General features: G+C 42.3%; 1 protein-coding gene and 14 non-coding genes across 17 annotated transcripts; all 15 read left to right on the plus strand.

The window, feature by feature from the left end:
- Window positions 1-137: 137 nt before the first annotated feature.
- On the plus strand, window positions 138-219 carry trnas-gcu (transfer RNA serine (anticodon GCU)). Its single transcript has one exon. It is a non-coding gene; the product is annotated as a tRNA-Ser (tRNA).
- Window positions 220-374: 155 nt separating this feature from the next.
- trnas-gcu (transfer RNA serine (anticodon GCU)) lies at window positions 375-456 on the plus strand. The gene has a single exon. It is a non-coding gene; the product is annotated as a tRNA-Ser (tRNA).
- Window positions 457-848: 392 nt separating this feature from the next.
- Window positions 849-930, plus strand: trnas-gcu (transfer RNA serine (anticodon GCU)). Its single transcript has one exon. It is a non-coding gene; the product is annotated as a tRNA-Ser (tRNA).
- A 154-nt stretch (window positions 931-1,084) lies between these two features.
- On the plus strand, window positions 1,085-1,166 carry trnas-gcu (transfer RNA serine (anticodon GCU)). Its single transcript has one exon. It is a non-coding gene; the product is annotated as a tRNA-Ser (tRNA).
- Window positions 1,167-1,321: 155 nt separating this feature from the next.
- Window positions 1,322-1,403, plus strand: trnas-gcu (transfer RNA serine (anticodon GCU)). Its single transcript has one exon. It is a non-coding gene; the product is annotated as a tRNA-Ser (tRNA).
- Window positions 1,404-2,506: 1,103 nt separating this feature from the next.
- Window positions 2,507-2,588, plus strand: trnas-gcu (transfer RNA serine (anticodon GCU)). The gene has a single exon. It is a non-coding gene; the product is annotated as a tRNA-Ser (tRNA).
- A 1,103-nt stretch (window positions 2,589-3,691) lies between these two features.
- Window positions 3,692-3,773, plus strand: trnas-gcu (transfer RNA serine (anticodon GCU)). The gene has a single exon. It is a non-coding gene; the product is annotated as a tRNA-Ser (tRNA).
- A 613-nt stretch (window positions 3,774-4,386) lies between these two features.
- On the plus strand, window positions 4,387-4,468 carry trnas-gcu (transfer RNA serine (anticodon GCU)). The gene has a single exon. It is a non-coding gene; the product is annotated as a tRNA-Ser (tRNA).
- A 155-nt stretch (window positions 4,469-4,623) lies between these two features.
- trnas-gcu (transfer RNA serine (anticodon GCU)) lies at window positions 4,624-4,705 on the plus strand. The gene has a single exon. It is a non-coding gene; the product is annotated as a tRNA-Ser (tRNA).
- Window positions 4,706-5,561: 856 nt separating this feature from the next.
- trnas-gcu (transfer RNA serine (anticodon GCU)) lies at window positions 5,562-5,643 on the plus strand. Its single transcript has one exon. It is a non-coding gene; the product is annotated as a tRNA-Ser (tRNA).
- A 155-nt stretch (window positions 5,644-5,798) lies between these two features.
- On the plus strand, window positions 5,799-5,880 carry trnas-gcu (transfer RNA serine (anticodon GCU)). The gene has a single exon. It is a non-coding gene; the product is annotated as a tRNA-Ser (tRNA).
- A 155-nt stretch (window positions 5,881-6,035) lies between these two features.
- trnas-gcu (transfer RNA serine (anticodon GCU)) lies at window positions 6,036-6,117 on the plus strand. The gene has a single exon. It is a non-coding gene; the product is annotated as a tRNA-Ser (tRNA).
- A 455-nt stretch (window positions 6,118-6,572) lies between these two features.
- On the plus strand, window positions 6,573-11,073 carry LOC137058500 (uncharacterized). Of its 3 annotated transcripts, none has more exons than XM_067431785.1 (6): window positions 6,573-6,912; window positions 7,849-8,060; window positions 8,668-9,223; window positions 9,350-9,563; window positions 9,708-9,964; window positions 10,132-11,073. In XM_067431785.1, exons 3-5 carry the CDS (start codon window positions 8,798-8,800, stop codon window positions 9,935-9,937), a joined length of 870 nt encoding a protein of 289 aa, XP_067287886.1. In that variant the 5' UTR covers window positions 6,573-6,912; window positions 7,849-8,060; window positions 8,668-8,797; the 3' UTR covers window positions 9,938-9,964; window positions 10,132-11,073. The 3 variants fall into 3 exon arrangements, with proteins under 3 accessions (XP_067287886.1, XP_067287888.1, XP_067287887.1); XM_067431787.1 differs by having other exon boundaries at window positions 8,857-9,223; XM_067431786.1 differs by lacking the exon at window positions 6,573-6,912 and having other exon boundaries at window positions 7,764-8,060.
- A 10,445-nt stretch (window positions 11,074-21,518) lies between these two features.
- trnas-gcu (transfer RNA serine (anticodon GCU)) lies at window positions 21,519-21,600 on the plus strand. Its single transcript has one exon. It is a non-coding gene; the product is annotated as a tRNA-Ser (tRNA).
- Window positions 21,601-21,755: 155 nt separating this feature from the next.
- On the plus strand, window positions 21,756-21,837 carry trnas-gcu (transfer RNA serine (anticodon GCU)). The gene has a single exon. It is a non-coding gene; the product is annotated as a tRNA-Ser (tRNA).
- The last annotated feature ends 457 nt before the right edge of the window (window positions 21,838-22,294 follow it).

The raw sequence follows: 22,294 nt of genomic DNA on the forward strand, positions 1-22,294 counted from the left end.
CGAGAGTGCAAGGCAAAGTTGTTTAAAGCACTTTGCTTTAACGTACTTACCACCGCTTTAACGTTTAACTACTTTAAAGTAATCATCCTAAACATAGCTGCAGAAAAACACCAGAGCCCAGTTTCATGCAGACGTGAGACGAGGTGGCCGAGTGGTTAAGGCAATGGACTGCTAATCCATTGTGCTCTGCACGCGTGGGTTCGAATCCCATCTTCGTCGTTTGATGTCTTTAGTGTTCGAGAGTGCCAGGCAAAGTTGTTTGAAGCACTTTGCTTTAATGTACCTACCACCGCTTTAACGTTTAACCACTTTAAAGTAATCATCCTAAACATAGCTGCACAAAAACACCAGAGCCCAGTTTCATGCAGACGTGTGACGAGGTGGCCGAGTGGTTAAGGCGATGGACTGCTAATCCATTGTGCTCTGCACGCGTGGGTTCGAATCCCATCCTCGTCGATTGTTGTCTTTAGTGTTCGAGAGTGCCAGGCAAAGTTGTTTAAAGCACTTTGCTTTAACGTACTTACCACCGCTTTAACGTTTAACCACTTTAAAGTAAACATCCTAAACATAGCTGCAGAAAAACACCAGAGCCCAGTTTCATGCAGACGTGTGACGAGGTGGCCGAGTAGTTAAGGCGATGGACTGCTAATCCATTGTGCTCTGCACGCGTGGGTTCGAATCCCATCCTCGTCGATGGTTGTCTTTAGTGTTCGAGAGTGCCAGGCAAAGTTTTTTAAAGCACTTTGCTTTAACGTACTTACCACCGCTTTAACGTTTAACTACTTTAAAGTAATCATCCTAAACATAGATGCAGAAAAACATCACATCCCAGTTTCATGCAGACACGTGACGAGGTGGCCGAGTGGTTAAGGCGATGGACTGCTAATCCATTGTGCTCTGCACGCGTGGGTTCGAATCCCATCCTCGTCGTTTGATGTCTTTAGTGTTCGAGAGTGCCAGGCAAAGTTGTTTGAAGCACTTTGCTTTAATGTACCTACCACCGCTTTAACGTTAACCACTTTAACGTAATCATCCTAAACATAGCTGCAGAAAAACACCAGAGCCCAGTTTCATGCAGACGTGTGACGAGGTGGCCGAGTGGTTAAGGCGATGGACTGCTAATCCATTGTGCTCTGCACGCGTGGGTTCGAATCCCATCCTCGTCGATTGTTGTCTTTAGTGTTCGAGAGTGCCAGGCAAAGTTGTTTAAAGCACTTTGCTTTAACGTACTTACCACCGCTTTAACGTTTAACCACTTTAAAGTAATCATCCTAAACATAGCTGCAGAAAAACACCAGAGCCCAGTTTCATGCAGACGTGTGACGAGGTGGCCGAGTGGTTAAGGCGATGGACTGCTAATCCATTGTGCTCTGCACGCGTGGGTTCGAATCCCATCCTCGTCGATGGTTGTCTTTAGTGTTCGAGAGTGCCAGGCAAAGTTTTTTAAAGCACTTTGCTTTAACGTACTTACCACCGCTTTAACGTTTAACTACTTTAAAGTAATCATCCTAAACATAGATGCAGAAAAACATCACATCCCAGTTTCATGCAGACACGTGACGAGGTGGCCGAGTGGTTAAGGCGATGGACTGCTAATCCATTGTGCTCTGCACGCGTGGGTTCGAATACTATCTTCGTCGTTTGATGTCTTTAGTGTTCGAGAGTGCCAGGCAAAGTTGTTTGAAGCTCTTTGCTTTAATGTACCTACCACCGCTTTAACGTTTAACCACTTTAAAGTAATCATCCTAAACATAGCTGCAGAAAAACACCAGAGCCCAGTTTCATGCAGACGTGTGACGAGGTGGCCGAGTGGTTAAGGCGATGCACTGCTAATCCATTGTGCTCGGCACGCGTGGGTTCGAATCCCATCCTCGTCGATAGTTGTCTTTAGTGTTCGAGAGTGCCAGGCAAAGTTGTTTAAAGCACTTTGCTTTAACGTACTTACCACCGCTTTAACGTTTAACCACTTTAAAGTAATCATCCTAAACATAGCTGCAGAAAAACACCAGAGCCCAGTTTCATGCAGACGTGTGACGAGGTGGCCGAGTGGTTAAGGCGATGGACTGCTAATCCATTGTGCTCTGCACGCGTGGGTTCGAATCTCATCCTCGTCGATGGTTGTCTTTAGTGTTCGAGAGTGCCAGGCAAAGTTTTTTAAAGCACTTTGCTTTAACGTACTTACCACCGCTTTAACGTTTAACTACTTTAAAGTAATCATCCTAAACATAGATGCAGAAAAACATCACATCCCAGTTTCATGCAGACACGTGACGAGGTGGCCGAGTGGTTAAGGCGATGGACTGCTAATCCATTGTGCTCTGAACGCGTGGGTTCGAATCCCATCCTCGTCGTTTGATGTCTTTAGTGTTCGAGAGTGCCAGGCAAAGTTGTTTGAAGCACTTTGCTTTAATGTACCTACCACCGCTTTAACGTTTAACCACTTTAACGTAATCATCCTAAACATAGCTGCAGAAAAACACCACATTCCAATTTCAAGCAGACGCGTGACGAGGTGGCCGAGTGGTTAAGGCGATGGACTGCTAATCCATTGTGCTCTGCACGCGTGGGTTCGAATCCCATCCTCGTCGATGGTTGTCTTTAGTGTTCGAGAGTGCCAGGCAAAGTTTTTTAAAGCACTTTGCTTTAACGTACTTACCACCGCTTTAACGTTTAACTACTTTAAAGTAATCATCCTAAACATAGATGCAGAAAAACATCACATCCCAGTTTCATGCAGACACGTGACGAGGTGGCCGAGTGGTTAAGGCGATGGACTGCTAATCCATTGTGCTCTGCACGCGTGGGTTCGAATACTATCTTCGTCGTTTGATGTCTTTAGTGTTCGAGAGTGCCAGGCAAAGTTGTTTGAAGCTCTTTGCTTTAATGTACCTACCACCGCTTTAACGTTTAACCACTTTAAAGTAATCATCCTAAACATAGCTGCAGAAAAACACCAGAGCCCAGTTTCATGCAGACGTGTGACGAGGTGGCCGAGTGGTTAAGGCGATGCACTGCTAATCCATTGTGCTCGGCACGCGTGGGTTCGAATCCCATCCTCGTCGATAGTTGTCTTTAGTGTTCGAGAGTGCCAGGCAAAGTTGTTTAAAGCACTTTGCTTTAACGTACTTACCACCGCTTTAACGTTTAACCACTTTAAAGTAATCATCCTAAACATAGCTGCAGAAAAACACCAGAGCCCAGTTTCATGCAGACGTGTGACGAGGTGGCCGAGTGGTTAAGGCGATGGACTGCTAATCCATTGTGCTCTGCACGCGTGGGTTCGAATCTCATCCTCGTTGATGGTTGTCTTTAGTGTTCGAGAGTGCCAGGCAAAGTTTTTTAAAGCACTTTGCTTTAACGTACTTACCACCGCTTTAACGTTTAACTACTTTAAAGTAATCATCCTAAACATAGATGCAGAAAAACATCACATCCCAGTTTCATGCAGACACGTGACGAGGTGGCCGAGTGGTTAAGGCGATGGACTGCTAATCCATTGTGCTCTGAACGCGTGGGTTCGAATCCCATCCTCGTCGTTTGATGTCTTTAGTGTTCGAGAGTGCCAGGCAAAGTTGTTTGAAGCACTTTGCTTTAATGTACCTACCACCGCTTTAACGTTTAACCACTTTAACGTAATCATCCTAAACATAGCTGCAGAAAAACACCACATTCCAATTTCAAGCAGACGCGTGACGAGGTGGCCGAGTGGTTAAGGCGATGGACTGCTAATCCATTGTGCTCTGCACGCGTGGGTTCGAATCCCATCCTCGTCGTTTAATGTCTTTAGTGTTCGAGAGTTCCAGGCAAAGTTGTTTGAAGCACTTTGCTTTAATGTACCTACCACTGCTTTAAAGTAATCATCCTAAATATAGCTGCACAAAAACACCACATCCCAGTTTCATGCAGACGCGTTACCAGGTGGCCGAGTGGTTAAGGCGATGGACTGCTAATCCATTGTGCTCTGCTCGCGTGGGTTAGAATCCCATCCTCGTCGTTTGATGTCTTTAGTGTTCGAGAGTGCCAGGCAAAGTTGTTTGAAGCACTTTGCTTTAATGTACCTACCACCGCTTTAACGTTTAACCACTTTAACGTAATCATCCTAAACATAGCTGCAGAAAAACACCACATTCCAATTTCAAGCAGACGCATGACGAGGTGGCCGAGTGGTTAAGGCGATGGTCTGCTAATCCATTGTGCTCTGCACACATGGGTTCAAATCCCATCCTCGTCGATGGTTGTCTTTAGTGTTCGAGAGTGCAAGGCAAAGTTGTTTAAAGCACTTTGCTTTAACGTACTTACCACCGCTTTAACGTTTAACTACTTTAAAGTAATCATCCTAAACATAGCTGCAGAAAAACACCAGAGCCCAGTTTCATGCAGACGTGAGACGAGGTGGCCGAGTGGTTAAGGCGATGGACTGCTAATCCATTGTGCTCTGCACGCGTGGGTTCGAATCCCATCCTCGTCGATTGTTGTCTTTAGTGTTCGAGAGTGCCAGGCAAAGTTGTTTAAAGCACTTTGCTTTAACGTACTTACCACCGCTTTAACGTTTAACCACTTTAAAGTAATCATCCTAAACATAGCTGCAGAAAACCACCAGAGCCCAGTTTCATGCAGACGTGTGACGAGGTGGCCGAGTGGTTAAGGCGATGGACTGCTAATCCATTGTGCTCTGCACGCGTGGGTTCGAATCCCATCCTCGTCGATGGTTCTCTTTAGTGTTCGAGAGTGCCAGGCAAAGTTTTTTAAAGCACTTTGCTTTAACGTACTTACCACCGCTTTAACGTTTAACTACTTTAAAGTAATCATCCTAAACATAGATGCAGAAAAACATCACATCCCAGTTTCATGCAGACACGTGACGAGGTGGCCGACTGGTTAAGGCGACGGACTGCTAATCCATTGTGCTCTGCACGCGTGGGTTTGAATCCCATCGTCGTCTTTAGTGTTCGAGAGTGCCAGGCAAAGTTGTTTGAAGCACTTTGCTTTAATGTACCTACTACTGCTTTAACGTTTAACCACTTTAAAGTAATCATCCTAAACATAGATGCACAAAAACACCACATCCCAGTTTCATGCAGACGCGTTACCAGGTGGCCGACTGGTTAAGGCGATGGACTGCTAATCCATTGTGCTCTGCACGCGTGGGTTCGAATCCCATCCTTGTCGATTGATGTCTTTAGTGTTCGAGAGTGCCAGGCAAAGTTGTTTGAAGCACTTTGCTTTAATGTACCTACCACCGCTTTAACGTTTAACCACTTTAATGTAATCATCCTAAACATAGCTGCAGAAAAACACCCCATCCCAGTTTAATGCAGCCGCGTGACGAGGTGGCCGAGTGGTTAAGGCGATGGTTTGCTAATCCATTGTGCTCTGGACGCGTGGGTTTGAAACCCATCCTCAACGATGGTTGTCTTTAGTGTTCGAGAGTGCCAGGCAAAGTTTTTTAAAGCACTTTGCTTTAACGTACTTACCACCGCTTTAACGTTTAACTACTTTAAAGTAATCATCCTCAACATAGATGCAGAAAAACATCACATCCCAGTTTCATGCAGACACGTGATGAGGTGGCCGAGTGGTTAAGGCGATGGACTGCTAATCCATTGTGCTCTGCACGCGTGGGTTCGAATCCCATCCTCGTCGTTTGATGTCTTTAGTGTTCGAGAGTGCCAGGCAAAGTTGTTTGAAGCACTTTGCTTTAATTTACCTACCACCGCTTTAACGTTTAACCACTTTAACGTAATCATCCTAAACATAGCTGTAGAAAAACACCCCATCCCATTTTAATTCAGCCGCGTGACGAGGTGGCTGAGTGGTTAAGGCGATGGACTGCTAATCCATTGTGCTTTGCACGCGTGGGTTCGAATCCCATCCTCGTCGATGGTTGTCTTTAGTGTTCGAGAGTGCAAGGCAAAGTTGTTTAAAGCACTTTGCTTTAACGTACTTACCACCGCTTTAACGTTTAACTACTTTAAAGTAATCATCCTAAACATAGCTGCAGAAAAACACCAGAGCCCAGTTTCATGCAGACGTGAGACGAGGTGGCCGAGTGGTTAAGGCGATGGACTGCTAATCCATTGTGCTCTGCACGCGTGGGTTCGAATCCCATCTTCGTCGTTTGATGTCTTTAGTGTTCGAGAGTGCCAGGCAAAGTTGTTTGAAGCACTTTGCTTTAATGTACCTACCACCGCTTTAACAGTTAACCACTTTAAAGTAATCATCCTAAACATAGCTGCAGAAAAACACCAGAGCCAAAGTTCCTTGTAGACGCATGACGAGGTGGCCGAGTGGTTAAGGCGATGGACTGCTAGTCCATTGTGCTCTGCACGCGTGGGTTCGAATCCCATCTTCGTCGTTTGATGTCTTTAGTGTTCGAGAGTGCCAGGCAAAGTTGTTTGAAGCACTTTGCTTTAATGTACCTACCACCGCTTTAACGTTTAACCACTTTAAAGTAATCATCCTAAACATAGCTGCAGAAAAACACCAGAGCCCAGTTTCATGCAGACGTGTGACGAGGTGGCCGTTCCTTCCAGCGATCGGCCGGTCTAACAATTCCTAACGCACTCCTAACAATTCCTAACGCACTCCTAACAATTCCGAACGCACTCCTAACAATTCCGAACGCAATCGAAACAAGTCCTAACATATTCCGAACAATTCCGAACACAATCCTAACAATCCTAACAGTCAATGGTTAAGTCCTAACAGTATCCGAACAGAGCTCAACGGGGCAAAACGTTCATTGGCTGAACGGGGCAAAGCAGTCATTGGCCGAAATATAGTCATGTGACTACAGTCATAAAAAGAGCGCCATGTATTCGAATGACTCATCATCTTTTATCATCTTTTATCACCGACACCAACCCCATCATTAACGTTACCTCAAAACTAATATCTTCGGATAACGAGCAGGTAAGTTAAGTTTAACATATATTTTAACCTGAAAGAGTTAGAATATATCGTCACGTATACGTTGCGTACCAAAGCAGTCAGATATATGCTCTAAAATTCATCAATATTTGTCAATATTTGTAAAATAATTTATCTCAATACAACAGGTAGCGTAATCTCTTTAGGTAAGCAGCATTTTAAAGATATGTGTCAGACAAATCTACACTGCCTGCCACCTGACTTTAGTAACTAAATATTTTATACATTTTGCATAATTACTAGGCTTTTTTTACATTATATTGACTTGTACTGTTTTTAATGTATATATTTGAGTTTAGTGTACTGTTATCGTTCATTGTATTTGGCATGGAGTTAAAAAAATCGTTTTACACAAATAAATTAACAGAAATACAATTTAAATACTTTAACAACCACCCATGTAGTCAAATATATGCTTTAAAATTCATCATTATTTGTCTATGCAAATAATTAATCTAAATACAACATGTAATCTCTTAAGTAAAGGTAAGCAGCATTTTAAAGATATGTCAGACAAATCTACACTGCCACATGACTTTAGTAACTAAATATTTTATACATTTTGCATAAATATTATATAAACTTGGCTTTTTTTTACATTATGTTGACTTGTACTGTTTTCAATGTATTTATTTGAGTTTAGTGTAATGTTATCGTTCATTGTATTTGGCATAGAGTTAAAAAAAAAAATCTTTTTACACAAATAAATGAACAGAAATACAATTTAAATACTTAAACAACCACCCATGTCTATAATCAAACAATCATCAATGTGTCAAATATGATGGACATCATCCATCCTCTACCTAAAAATGTCTGTTGTATTTTTGTGCCTAACACTTTTCTTCAGATTTTATATCAAGTATTTCCCAAAAGTAATGTAAGTCTGATATTTACAGTGTTGTTTCATATTTATAGACATGAGTAAGACGGGTAAACCTGACTCGTATTGGCATGACATCATGTGCAAATATGCCCAAGGGAAGTACCACTTCACAACAGGCAAGAAGCCTGGGGCAAAGAAATGGAAGGATGCCTTGGACCGAATTAATAAGTGTCCACTACACAATCTGACCTGTGCATATGATATCTTTGGAAAAAGAATCCCTTGCAAATGTGGTTATCATAAGGTATGTGGTGATAAATGTGATTATTTTATTTATGCTGATGATCATTACTAATTTTAGTTTTTTTCCCCATAATTTTTTTTTTTTTTTTTTTTACAATTTAATTAGAAAAGATGAGTTTTTTGTTGAGCATCATATTTTGTGCATCATGTTGTGGCTCCTATAGTATGATATAGTGAAAATATGGAGCTCAAACTTGAAAAATAACATTAGTTTTAATCACAGGCAAAACTAAGCAATGCTGTGCATTTTAGTGAAGATGCTGTCAGTATACTAGGTGAATTCTTTGCTTGTAAGGTACATCAATGAGGTCTTTATTACAGTTTAGTAAGAGACTTAAACTGCACTCACACATTAAAAAGATTTGCACAAAGATCTGAAGGTGGGTGTTTCTACAATTATACTGAAAGTAGTTTGACTTAAAAAAGAGAAAACAAACGGATTCATTTTTTTTTTTTTTACGCTTTTCAGCAGTTTGGATTTTGATCATTTACATGCATTAGGTATTTGTATACCAAATGATGCAGCTTTATAAGGCTAAAAATTATTTAGTTTAACTATACTGGCAATATTTTCAGACCTGGGGAAAACATTAACATTTTTTTTGCAGTCAGCAGAGCAGACATTGTTAGGGATGGAAGCAGGACCTCAGGGCAGTGCAGGCCAACGACCAGTCCCACAGAGTAGTTCAATTATGTGTGGTCTTGATTGGAGCAGACTACCCTCGCTGCAGCAAATGTATGATTCCTGTCTGTCCTTGGAGTTCAGAGGTCCTTAACCAACTGGATCCCTCCCACAGAAACAAGTTCCCCGCTGTTCTTACCACACAGCTGGCTCTCGACAGGAGGTGTGTGACTTTGTTAAAGCCCAGAACTGCTGGGAACAGCTCCAGTTTCTTGCAGCAAGCTCTTGAGGAAGTTCACAGCGAGGAGTGGGCACGACGGAGTTCTGACGGAGATCTGACAGACTGTGAGTTTCACAAAGAGAGATGTGCCCTGACACAGACAGAAGTGGTTTATCAGCAGCCACCGCCATTTTGCCCACTACCTCTAGCACAGTGTTTTGAGACCGTCCATGCAAACGAGATCGTGAGTCACCTTGAGGAGCTAAAGGGTGTCATAACCTCAACCGATGGTAACATCCTGAAGCTAGACTCTACCAAGAAGGTAAATGTATATAAAAGGAGGCAAATGCATGTTAACTTCACCTGATGTTCAGTAATTATATCTGATTATAATGTGTGTGTGTGTGTGTGTGTGTGTGTGTGTGTGTATATATATGTTTTTATATAGATCACTAAAAAGCTAGCTGGTGGCATTGCGGACACTGCTACTTGGATGACAAACGTTGGCAATGAGTTTGGCCAAGTCCTAAACTGTGTCTTAACCACTGGTGAGGGAGCTGGCCTAGATGACCTGTGTCAGGGCATCGTAAAGCGATACAAGGATGCTGGAGAGCCGGAGCCAGTTGTAATTTACGTTGACAGGGACTGCTGCAGCGAGACAGGTTTGTTAACATAAGTCTTCACCTAATAGGAATGCAACCATTTCAGGCATGTTTTTTGGAAAGTGAATTTACATGCCATCCCTAGGTGTTTGTTATAATTTTAGAACCATGTGTAAAATGATGCCTTGTTTCTCATCGGTGTAGGCGTGACTCAAGTTCTTACCTGGTTTCGACCATGGAAGGTCACAGTGCGACTTGACGTCTTCCACTTCATGCGGCGGTTCACTGCTGGTCTTACAACGGAGCACCATCCACTGTATGGCACTTTCTGCTCCAAGTTGTCCAGCTGTATATTTGAATGGGACAAGGAGGACATCGCTCGTCTTAAAGAGGCAAAAAGAGCTACTGGAACAAACCAACTTGTTGCTAGTTAGAGTGAACAACACCACAGTGTCTTCATGGTGCGTTGGATTTCAGCTTGCTAAATTGGAGTAGTTTAGTGTACATAGCAAATCTCAACTGATTTGTTTTTATTAAATATTCTTTATGAATGTTTTCTGGGTAAAGCTGCCATTTTAAAAGCAGTTCTGCTCTTATCTAACTGAAAATGTTTGTTTTTCTTTCCCAGGCTTCTTGACAGACAGAGAAGAACTGACAGGGACACCTTGCTACAAGGGGTGGAGCTTCCCCAGCCTGTTGGTTTGGCAAAGGAGCCACTGCCAAAGCCTAGAGAGCTCCCATCTGCACCTGATGAACATGGACACGTTGCCATTGAGTTCCAGGAGCCTGAAAATCAAGAGGGTGAGGCAGTTATCTGCCAACGTAAATATGCTCGCACTGGAACTGCAGTGTCTTCTATTACACACACAGACACTGAGCTTGGAAATTATTAAAAGACAGCTGATTGAATGGTGTGCATTAAGAAAATTCATAGGAAAGCTGTTTAATGTATTATATCTTTATCTATTTATCTTTCAGCTGTCTTTAATGTATAAGAAAATTCATAGGAATGTTCTTTAAAATATTATATCTGTATCTATATCTATGTCTATCAATCAGCTGTCTTTAATGTATTATATCTATATCTATTTATCTATCAGCTGTCTTTAATGTATTATATCTATATCTATTTATCTATCATCTGTCTTTAATGTTAAAGTTTGAGTGCATTAGGTAAATTCATAGGAAAACTCTTTTCTTTTTGGAATAAATATAATTACATTTCGCATTTACATAAATTTATAAATTATATACCTATTGCATAATGGAATTATATTAATAATGTATATGTTTGTGTGTGTGTGTGTGTATGTATGTATGTATGTGTATATATAGTATATATAATATAATATATATATAGGTTTACCTGTGCATTGTATGTGTTTGGTTGTCATGCCATAGGTCATGTTTTTTGTATGGTTCTCCCTACCTCTTATATTATTTTTTTGTCTACTATTGTGTTTTCATTACTTCTGTGTTTTTAGATTTTCCTTTTGACCCCTTGCAACTTGTGGCACAAGCATTTCACTGTATTGCAAAGTATATGTGACAATAAATATAACTAACTAACTTATATACGTATATGTTCTTTACATTATATTCATGTAACATTCTATTACACTGTTTGTGGAAGTGTTTATTATCCTTATATGTAAATATGTATATATTATTAAACTGCATTAATTTATTAACTGTTTATTATAGTTGTAATTATCATTTAAAATTAGATGAATACAAATAAGGAATATTTAATGTGAATGTTGGATTAAATTTAAGACTTTTGAATAAAACATATTAGTAGAAATACGTGTTGTCTGTTTTATTTCAGCTGTACAAAAATTATATGAGAAAGTGTTTTGTTATTAAGGGAAATGTGCATAAAAGAGCCAATCAGCAATCGAGTTCACATGCAGGTCAATCTCGATTGGCTGATTATTCTCGTGACATTCTCGCTGAACTCGGGAGAACATCATCTACTATCCGGAGATTAAAGGTAACATTAAGTATTATTAAATCACAAATTCACGACTCTAGTTTTAACCTATTTACCAGACCTTAATTATATTTTTTTTGGGAATAAAGTTTAAGAGGTCTAAACTGCCGCAGTAAGGCAAGTTCACATAAGATTTACCTGTGACGGTATGCTAACGTTAACGTAACTCTCCATGGTTTTTTTTTTGAGGGGAGAAATGATTGTTTAACCCCTGATAATAGATATCCATCATAAAATATGTCGACCTCCCACCCCAGATCCAGATGTTGTTTTGTTCCAGGTGCAGATGTTGTAATTTATTGTCAATACTAGTGTTTATGAACCATGCTAGTATTTGGTGTGGTTATTTTACGGTTGCTCTGGTAAAATAACAACTGTAGTAATATAATTACATTACGTTACCCAACACTGTACAAATATTTCTACAAAAACTTTAGATTATTATACAGTATTTGTTGCAGTGGTAACACATATTTAACACAAGTTTACATTGCATGTTGTCAAAACAGATGTTCAACCTCAAAAGACAAAATTCTACTCTTGCAATTTTGAAGACTGTTTGAAACCAAGCAGAGAGAGCAACCATTGACTAGCATAATAGGAAAAAAAAATACTATGGTAATCAATGGTTGCTCTCTCTGACAATATTCTTCCACAATATTTTTCAGAAATGACCAAAACAGGGAAATCCAACGCCTATTGGAATGATGTGTGCCATAGGTATGCCCAGGGAACCTTCCAGTTCACTACAGGCAAAAGGCCTGGAAGCAAACAATGGAAGGAGGCCCTGGAGCGGATTGATGCCTGTCCCCTACAAAAGGGAAATAAGGTGGACCTGTTTGGCAGGCATATAGTGTGCACTTGTGGGTTCCACAAGGTAGGTGTAAGATATAATATATCAAAGGCATGATAAGTTCCTGTATCATGTAATAGACTATTTTATTGATCATCCACATATCTGTTATCTGAGTGCACAGTTCTGCAGAATAATTGATGAAATTATTTAACATGAATAGTATGGCCTTCTTTTGTTTCTAATCTTTAAAAACGTTTTATCCCAGTCAACAGATACAGGGCCTAATGTATTGGTAGGCAGCAGCAGCACAGTGGCAGGCAGCAGCAGCAGCAGCACAGTGGCAGGCAGCAGCAGCACAGTGGCAGGCAGCAGCAGCACAGTGGCAGGCAGCAGCAGCACAGTGGCAGGCAGCAGCAGCACAGTGGCAGGCAGCAGCAGCACAGTGGCAGGCAGCAGCAGCAGCACAGTGGCAGGCAGCAGCAGCAGCACAGTGGCAGGCAGCAGCAGCACAGTGGCAGGCAGCAGCAGCAGCACAGTGGCAGGCAGCAGCAGCAGCACAGTGGCAGGCAGCAGCAGCACAGTGGCAGGCAGCAGCAGCACAGTGGCAGGCAGCAGCAGCACAGTGGCAGGCAGCAGCAGCACAGTGGCAGGCAGCAGCAGCAGCACAGTGGCAGGCAGCAGCAGCAGCACAGTGGCAGGCAGCAGCAGCACAGTGGCAGGCAGCAGCAGCAGCACAGTGGCAGGGACATCACAAGAAGAACAAGGAATTAAGTGTTCTCTCTGTGGTGTGGTTGTGGAGGCAGAGAAGTTCTCAGAGCACCTCTCTGACCACCATGCTGAAGAGAAGTGTGACACCTGTGGGGCCAGGGTCCAGGGTGCTGTTGGACTCCTCCAACATATTGAGTCCAGCCATTATGGGGCCCTGTTGGCTCCACGTTTCAGCCCTTTAAAAGATCCCACACCATCTCCGTGCCCCTCACCATCTCCACGGCTGGTGCAGACACCAGTGTCTCCATCCCTGCGGCCCACTGTATCCTCACACCACTCTCCAGCCCTACAGCCCTCACCACCACCACCTTCACGGCCAACTCCATCCCGTTGGACAACTCCATCCCCACACCACTCTCCAGCTCTACAGCCTCCACCAACATCACGGCCCACTCCACCGAAGTGGTCCACTCTGTCCTCTCGGCCCACTTCATCTCCACGCCACTCTCCAGCTCTACAGCCTCCACCACCACCACAGCCCACTCCATCCCAACGCCACTCTCCAGCTCTACAGCCTCCACCACCACCACAGCCCACTCCATCCCAACGCCACTCTCCAGCTCTACAGCCTCCACCACCACCACAGCCCACTCCATCCCAACGCCACTCTCCAGCTCTACAGCCTCCACCACCACCACAGTCCACTCCATCCCCACGCCACTCTCCAGCTGTACAGCCTCCACCACCACAACAGCCCACTCCATCCCAGTGGCCCACTCCGTCCCCAAGACCATCTCCATCCCCTCACCACTCTCCAGTTCCACAGACCTCACAACCATGGCGCTCTACATCTTCGCAGCCCACTCCATCCTCACATCCAGCACCCTCTGTGCAGCCCACACCTCTGCCTCAGGCTGTAACTGATTGGGAAAGCTTTCTTCCCAGTCAGTTCAAGAGAGTCCTCCAGCCAGCAGATTGGGTATGGATTGCCAAGTGCCTCTATGAGCCCACAGGACAGCTCAGGCAGAAGATCAAGGAGAACTGGTTTTATCCACCGATGCAGCCCAAGCCATCTCCTCCTGAGCCTGGGTGGTACTTCAGACAGAGGATGTTCTTGTGGGCACCAATGAGGATGTGGGGCATTCCTCTTAAATGCCAACAGTGTGGCCGTAAGATGCACCACTCAGGGATCTACCCAAAGGTCAGGGAGGTGATCGACATGGGTAGTCGCTATTACCTGGTGGGTGGAGACTATCCACGCTGCAGTGTATGCAGGCTTCCAGTATGCCCATGGAGCCAGGACATCCTTTTACAACTGGATGTGGCACACAGGACAATGTTTCCAGCAGTGCTGACCTCTCAGCTAGCCCTGGACAAGAAATGTGTGACCTTCCTCAGGCCAAGGACCAGTGGCAACAGTTCTTCCTACCTCCAGTCAGCAGTAGAGGAAGTCCACAGTGAGGAGTGGGCACGACGGACCATCCAGTACCTCTCTGACTGTGAGCATAATTTGAAAAAGGTTGCCCTGGTCCAATCTACAACGGCACCATCCTTTCCTGCACCTGCACCCTTCAGGCCGCTTCCACTCGCCCAGTGGTTTGAGACTGTCCACTCCAATGACATCCTCAGCCATCTCGACGAGATGAAGGGGGTGATTACATCCACCTATGGCCGAATCCTAAAAATGGATTCTACAAAGAAGGTACAATACATGAAGGTCTCAGCATGAGATTTTATATATATATGAGTAATGTACCATAACAAAAAGAAGAAAATATATAATTAAGCCTGTTAGAATGTCTTTATGTTTCTTTATGCTTATTTTTCAGATCACCAAAAAGCTGGCTGGGGACATTGGGGACACAGCTGCGTGGATGACGAACATCGGCAATGAGCTCGGCCAGGTTCTGAACAGCGTTCTGACAACAGCTGAGGGTGCAGGACTGGAGGAGCTGTGCCAGGGCATCGTCAGACGCTACCAGAATGCTGGTGAGCCAGAGCCGGAGGTCATCTATGTTGACCGGGATTGCTGCAGTCAGTCAGGTGGGATTTTCAGATTACTACTTTATCAAATGTGACATTGGACCACAAAACCAAGTCTTAATGGTCTTTTTGGTAACACTTTACTTGAAGGGGTGTGCTTAAGACATGTCAAGAATATGGGCAAAACAGCTCTAACGATTGATCAAACTATATATATTTTTTGAAATTGAACAGTTATTGTTAATGATTAAACACTGAAACTTTTTTTACCATTTCAAAATAATCCATTAAGGATTTGTGTTTAATGTTAAATACAGGAGTATGTGCTTATATTTTCTGTTCCATTGATTTGCGCATAGTGTCAAGGAAACTATCAGTACTTGGAAACTAATCAATATGCATGAAAACACACCCACTGGAATCAAATGTTTCAGGAACCAAATGTATTCTAACACCATCTTTTAATTAAAATGTAGACATCATCTGAAAGGCAAGCTCATTCAGAGTAAATAAGCTTTCCATTGATGTATGGTTTGTTAGGATAGGACATTATTTGGCCCAGATATAACTATTTGAACATTTTCAATCTGAGGGTACAAAAAAATAGAAATATTAAGAAAATTAAATTTATCAAAATTAAGTCCTTAGCAATGCATATCCACTCACAAAAAAACTTTGGTATATATATATATTTATGATAGGAAATTTGCAAAAAATATCTTCATGGAACATGATCTTAATATTAATAATAATTATATTAATTTTTCTCATAAAAGAAAAATCAATAATTTTGACCCATACAATGTATTGTTGGCTATTGCTACAGATATTCCGGTTCAACGTATGATTTTACGTGGTTCTGTGGTCCAGGGTCACATGTGCATTGCAATATATTTTACAAATGTTAATAGTGGTTGTAATTATTATTATTATTATTATTATTATTATTATTATTATTATTATTATTATTATTATTATTATATCAATGTAATGTAATTGTAATTAATTATTATGACTGAAAAATATGTTGAAATACAATCAAATGCATGCTTTTTGCTAATGTTTTCCCCCTCCACAGGTGCACCTGCAGTGCTGAATCTTTTTCGGCCATGGAAGTGTATTGTGAGGCTTGATATTTTCCATTTCATGAGGAGATTTAACTGCGGGCTTACCACAGAGCACCACCCTCTCTATGGTACCTTTTGTTCCAAACTTTCCTCCTGTATCTTTGAGTGGGATCAGGAGGATGTGAAAGAACTTAAGGTGGCCAAGAGAGGGGAGTGGAAAAACAAGCATGGTGGACAGGCTCCCACTGAGGCGCAGCTCATAGCCACCATCAGCACCGGTGAACTGGTGAAGCACTGTAGGCGGCGGACACGTGGGGCTGAGGAGATACGGGCCATGATTTCAGGGCTGCTGGAATCGGTCTGGGAGTCAACCGACACTACAGGGCTTCGCCTAGTTAACCCTGACAGCATGCAGCATGTGTGGGAGATGCAGAAAAAACACCTCGAGTGCATCCAGGACCCTCCACATGTTGACTTATACACAAAGACGGGGACACTCCAGAAGGGTGGCAAAGTACTAAATGTGCTTAGGTGTGGCAGGGGGTCATCCTCTCTGGAGAGTTTTCACCGTCATCAGTGTTCCTTCATTCCTGGTAAATGTTCTGTAGGTTGTTAAGTTGTAAAGATTGCTATAGTGTCACCATTATAGTAGTAGAATCCTGGGTACTACCTGGATTTGGCTTGCTTTCATGGAATTTACAACAAGCTATTTGTCTTATTATTCTATTTCACTGTTCTATAACTGTGTCATTAAATTTGTATTTCCTCAGTTTAAAATAATTACTGACTGAATATTTGCATTTTCATTATTAGGATGGAGATGCAATGCATTGCACACCCAAATGTATATGTTGGAGGGGGCCTCGAGGTGGAACATGAGCCGGGCAAAAGAAGCTGTAGCTGTGGTGGGGGCCTCAACCCTAAGAACATTTGATGTTTCTTTAATGTCTCATCTAAACAACCTGAGCCAAAGGGTCCTTGGCTCTGCTTTGATGCCTGAGTTCACCCCTCCAGGAAAGCCCACTGGTAAGATATCTCTCAAGGAAATGCTGAGCATTGGAGCATTCCTCTCTCTCTCTCTCTCTCTCTCAATCATGTGTTTGTTTGTGTGTGTGTGTGTGTGTGTGTGTGTGTGTGTGTGTGTGTGTGTGTGTGTGTGTGTGTGTGTGTGTGTGTGTGTGTGTGTGTGTGTGTGTGTGTGTGTGTGTGTGTGTGTGTCCTTTCCCCATTAACAATGTGTTACAAATTATTGCAGAGGAGCGGATTGCTGTTGAATACTTATTGGCCCAGTCCAATAAAGGTGATCAGCTGATGGCAACCAACAGTGACATGACCGAAGTCCCCTCGGAGGAGCCCGAGGATGAAGGCGATTATGACAGGACTGTGTGCAATCCAGCTGACCTTAGGGCTGGTGAATCTGACCCTCCATTAGCTGTCATGGAGGCCCAGGTGACCAGTCCTGTAGGGGAGACTGGACCCAAATCCCCTGATGAGGAGGTCGGTGAGGATGAGGCGGATGACACGGCACATCCTAGCACATCCGGCCAGGTAATGTTGCTATCCTGTAATATCTTTTATTACAGTTTTTCTCCAATGGTTTGGCTCATTTCTTGAAATAGAAATTACATGTTCAAAACAACATGGACAAACCTACAAACCAGTTTAAGAACCAATGAAGAAAAAATTTAAAAAGAAAAATGTATCTGCTGACATGTGAAAAACATATTGTCAACAATATGTACAGTTAAAATATATGTATAATGTGAACTATTTACTCAACACTGTATATATTTATTGGACTTGCTTATTTTCTCAATTTTCAGAGTGTACGTTGTGATGCTAGAGGTGTCTTGGGCTGGGAGGCAGTTGATGCCTTGGCAGCGTACCTGGTTGGCCTAAACCGTACAATCACTGCCTTGTCATTGCAAGAGGAGGCCGAAATAGTCCGTCTGTACATGGCTTTGAATCCCATGGACAAAGTGCCCTCGAAATATGGTAAGAGGGCAAAGAAAAACACCTTGACAGGACCATGGAGAGCATCCAGGAAGCCAAGCGGTTCTGCTCCAGGACAGCAGGCAGCAGAGAGGTAATTTAACAATTTGAATTGTCACTAGTTTATATTTTACACAGTATACAGTCCAGATTATATCACCCTTCTTTTCCATAGACTGTTCATGACTCATGGGCAGGCGGCTCAGGACCCTGAAGTCCACCGGGTCTGTGAATGTGTTTGCTTACGACTTTTCAAAGAGTTTAAGCAAGCACGGAACAGGCCCAAGGACACAAGTGGAAAAACTCTGCCAATTCCTCAATCTATTGTAGCAGTATACAGCCACTTAAAACAGCTTCTGGAGGACAGCAGGGCAGTTCTAGAACAGACTAACCTGGTTCTGGTCCCAATAAATACCACTACTGTCTCCTCATGGTGAGTCTTATTTTGTGCTGTACTTTTATACAATCACAGTAGCATATCAAGATTGTACTTGAAAAACCTTCCTGTACATGTTTCTTTTAAAAATTAATAAAAGTTAAGACAATGGGCTTTATATTAAGTTTAGTTTATTGAAACTTTATTAAACCAGGCAAGTCATTACAGTTTTTCTGAATTTCTAAAATACATTCTTGTAGCCATCGCTAATTTTCTTAAAACATTAAACACAAATCCAAATATTCAATCTAAATTCACACAAACAATTGCTTCTAAACCCTTTCACTTGTACTCACGATCATTTTGCATTGAAAGCATGTGCCATAATTTAGATATATATTAAGATGGTAGAATGCACTTTTACAGATGCCTACTGAAATGTATCACTAATTTAAATTATTTCTGTAGCACATTTCAATAAATTAGGGCAATAAATTTAAAACCAATTTTAATAAATTACTTGAATTTCTCTTGCAGGCTCCTAAGAAGACAAAAACGTGCAGACAGGGACATGCTGCTGCAGGGTACTGAACTGCCTAATCAACTATACCTGGCAAAGGAGCCGCTTCCTGAAGTGAGAGACCTTCCAGCTGCTCCTTTACAACATGGGCATGAGGCAATGGTTTTTGAGGAGCCTGAAAATCAGGAGGGAAAGGCATTTGTTCGCAAACGAACCTCAAAAAGGTGCCCCCTGCCCACCCCTCCCCCTGGAGCAATTCCCATATATCCACCAGCAGCAGACTTTGCATCCTACCCACCCTTTCCCAGCTACCCACCAGGTCTACCAGTGCCTCAGCTCCAGCCTCCTCCTCAGTTCCAGCCTCATCCCCAGTTCCAGGACCCAGCCCAGTTCCAGCCTCCTCAGTTCCAGCCTCCTCCTCAGTTCCAGCTCCAGCCTCCTCAGTTCCAGCCTCCTCCTCAGTTCCAGCTCCAGCCTCCTCAGTTCCAGCCTCCTCCTCAGTTCCAGCCTCATCCCCAGTTCCAGCCTCCTCCTCAGTTCCAGCTCCAGCCTCCTCAGTTCCAGCCTCATCCCCAGTTCCAGGACCCAGCCCAGTTCCAGCCTCCTCAGTTCCAGCCTCATCCCCAGTTCCAGGACCCAGCCCAGTTCCAGCCTCATCCCCAGTTCCAGGACCCACCTGATAACCGACTACCACAAACTGGTCCCCCTACTCAGCCCAGGCAGCGTACCTGGAGGCAGCAGAAAGCTGCCCAAGAAGACGAGGAAAGAATGGCTAGGGGTGAACCACCAAGGAAACGCCTGACAAAGGATGTTTACCACTACACCTGCAAGCACTGTGGGCAATCCAAAAACAAGACAACTGGCCACACTCAGTTGAAGGGCCGGTGGTACTGTCCAGCTTCAGGCCTCTCTGTGGCTCAGTGGAAGGAGAGTGTACAGGGACCTCTTTGAATTGCTTTATATAGCAGTTTTATTATATATTTTATTACATTTTTATATATTTTTTATGTTTATATATTTTTAAATGTGTTTGCTGTGTGGTGTGTTGTGATGTGAACCTTTTGTTTTTAGTTGCTGTGTTTGCAATGCTTAATTTGCACACACACAAAAAAAAAAAAAAGGAAAAAAAAAAGAATAATACTTGTGTGGTGTAATAGTTAAAATAAAAAAACACACAAAAAACTCTTGTGGTGTAATGTAACACATCCATCCTTTGGGTGGAAGATTCCAGGTGCAAGTCCTGGCAAGAGTGTGTGGTGTGTTTAGCAGAATAGTATTTTTTATTATAGTATTTATACATATTGTCACATTAAGTCCACTGGAGGCAAGGTTTAGAACCCAAGTGCAGTCTTTATTAGAGCAACCTTAAATCCAAAACATTAAACAACAGGTTAGGCTTGGCATGAAGCAGAACATAAACAATATACTCACTAACAGTGGGTAACAACATCTATTACACATGGCAAACATGAGGGCTAAAATACATAGACTAATGACTGGACAAGGGACACCTGTGAACAATGATCAAACAATAAACCAATGACATGACAGAACACAAAACAAGGGAGCACATGTCAGGATCACATGACAAACCAGGAAGTGCATGAAAAAACATGACTGTGAACATGATACCTCAAAAACATGAAACATGAACCAACACCAAAACACCCTCTGACACATATATTATATTATTTCTATCTATCTATCTATCTATCTATCTATCTATCTATCTATCTATCTATCTATCTATCTATCTATCTATCTATCTATCTATCTATCTATCTTTAATGTTAAAGTTTTTAAATGTATAAATTATATATATTCATGCGTATATATATATATACATAGACACATATGTTATTTACATTATATTTAAATAAACTTTTATTAAACTATGTGTGGAAGTGCTTATTATCATTAGTATATGTAAATATGTATATATTTTTATTATTAAACTGCATTTGTTTGTTTATTATAGTTGCAATCAATATTATTTAAAATTATATTAATACACATAAGGAATATTTATTATGAATGTTGCATTGGATTTAAGACTTTTGAATAAAACATATTAGTAGAAATACAAATACGTGTTCTTTGTTTTATTTCGGCTGTACAAAAATTATTTGAGGAAGTGTTTTGCGATTAAGTAAAAGTATAAATATTTATTTAAGAAATGTGTTAGTTAGTTTGTTAGTAAGGGAAATATGCATAGAGAACTGGTAACAAACAAAATATAAAAAAAAGAAATATCCGGTTCCACCGCTTTTTTTTCCTTTTTCCTTTTCCCCCTTCGCTTTTTCTTTTTTTTTTCTTTCCCCCGCCATGGCAGTCCGTTTTGCCCTGTTTTTGGCCGAGTGGTTAAGGCGATGGACTGCTAATCCATTGTGCTCTGCACGCGTGGGTTCGAATCCGATCTTCGTCGTTTGATGTCTTTAGTGTTCGAGAGTGCCAGGCAAAGTTGTTTGAAGCACTTTGCTTTAATGTACCTACCACCGCTTTAACGTTTAACCACTTTAAAGTAATCATCCTAAACATAGCTGCAGAAAAACACCAGAGCCCAGTTTCATGCAGACGTGTGACGAGGTGGCCGAGTGGTTAAGGCGATGGACTGCTAATCCATTGTGCTCTGCACGCGTGGGTTCGAATCCCATCCTCGTCGATTGTTGTCTTTAGTGTTCGAGAGTGCCAGGCAAAGTTGTTTAAAGCACTTTGCTTTAACGTACTTACCACCGCTTTAACGTTTAACCACTTTAAAGTAATCATCCTAAACATAGCTGCAGAAAAACACCAGAGCCCAGTTTCATGCAGATGTGTGACGAGGTGGCCGAGTGGTTAAGGCGATGGACTGCTAATCCATTGTGCTCTGCACGCGTGGGTTCGAATCCCATCCTCGTCGATGGTTGTCTTTAGTGTTCGAGAGTGCCAGGCAAAGTTTTTTAAAGCACTTTGCTTTAACGTACTTACCACCGCTTTAACGTTTAACTACTTTAAAGTAATCATCCTAAACATAGATGCAGAAAAACATCACATCCCAGTTTCATGCAGACACGTGACGAGGTGGCCGAGTGGTTTAGGCGATGGACTGCTAATCCATTGTGCTCTGCACGCGTGGGTTCGAATCCCATCTTCTTCGTTTGATGTCTTTAGTGTTCGAGAGTGCCAGGCAAAGTTGTTTGAAGCACTTTGCTTTAATGTACCTACCACCGCTTTAACATTTAACCACTTTAAAGTAATCATCCTAAACATAGCTGCAGAAAAACACCAGAGCCCAGTTTCATGCAGACGTGTTACGAGGTGGCCGAGTGGTTAAGGCGATGGACTGCTAATCCATTGTGCTCTGCACGCGTGGGTTC

Source organism: Pseudorasbora parva, chromosome 22 (assembly GCF_024679245.1).
Source record: "Pseudorasbora parva isolate DD20220531a chromosome 22, ASM2467924v1, whole genome shotgun sequence".
NCBI lineage: Eukaryota > Metazoa > Chordata > Actinopteri > Cypriniformes > Gobionidae > Pseudorasbora > Pseudorasbora parva.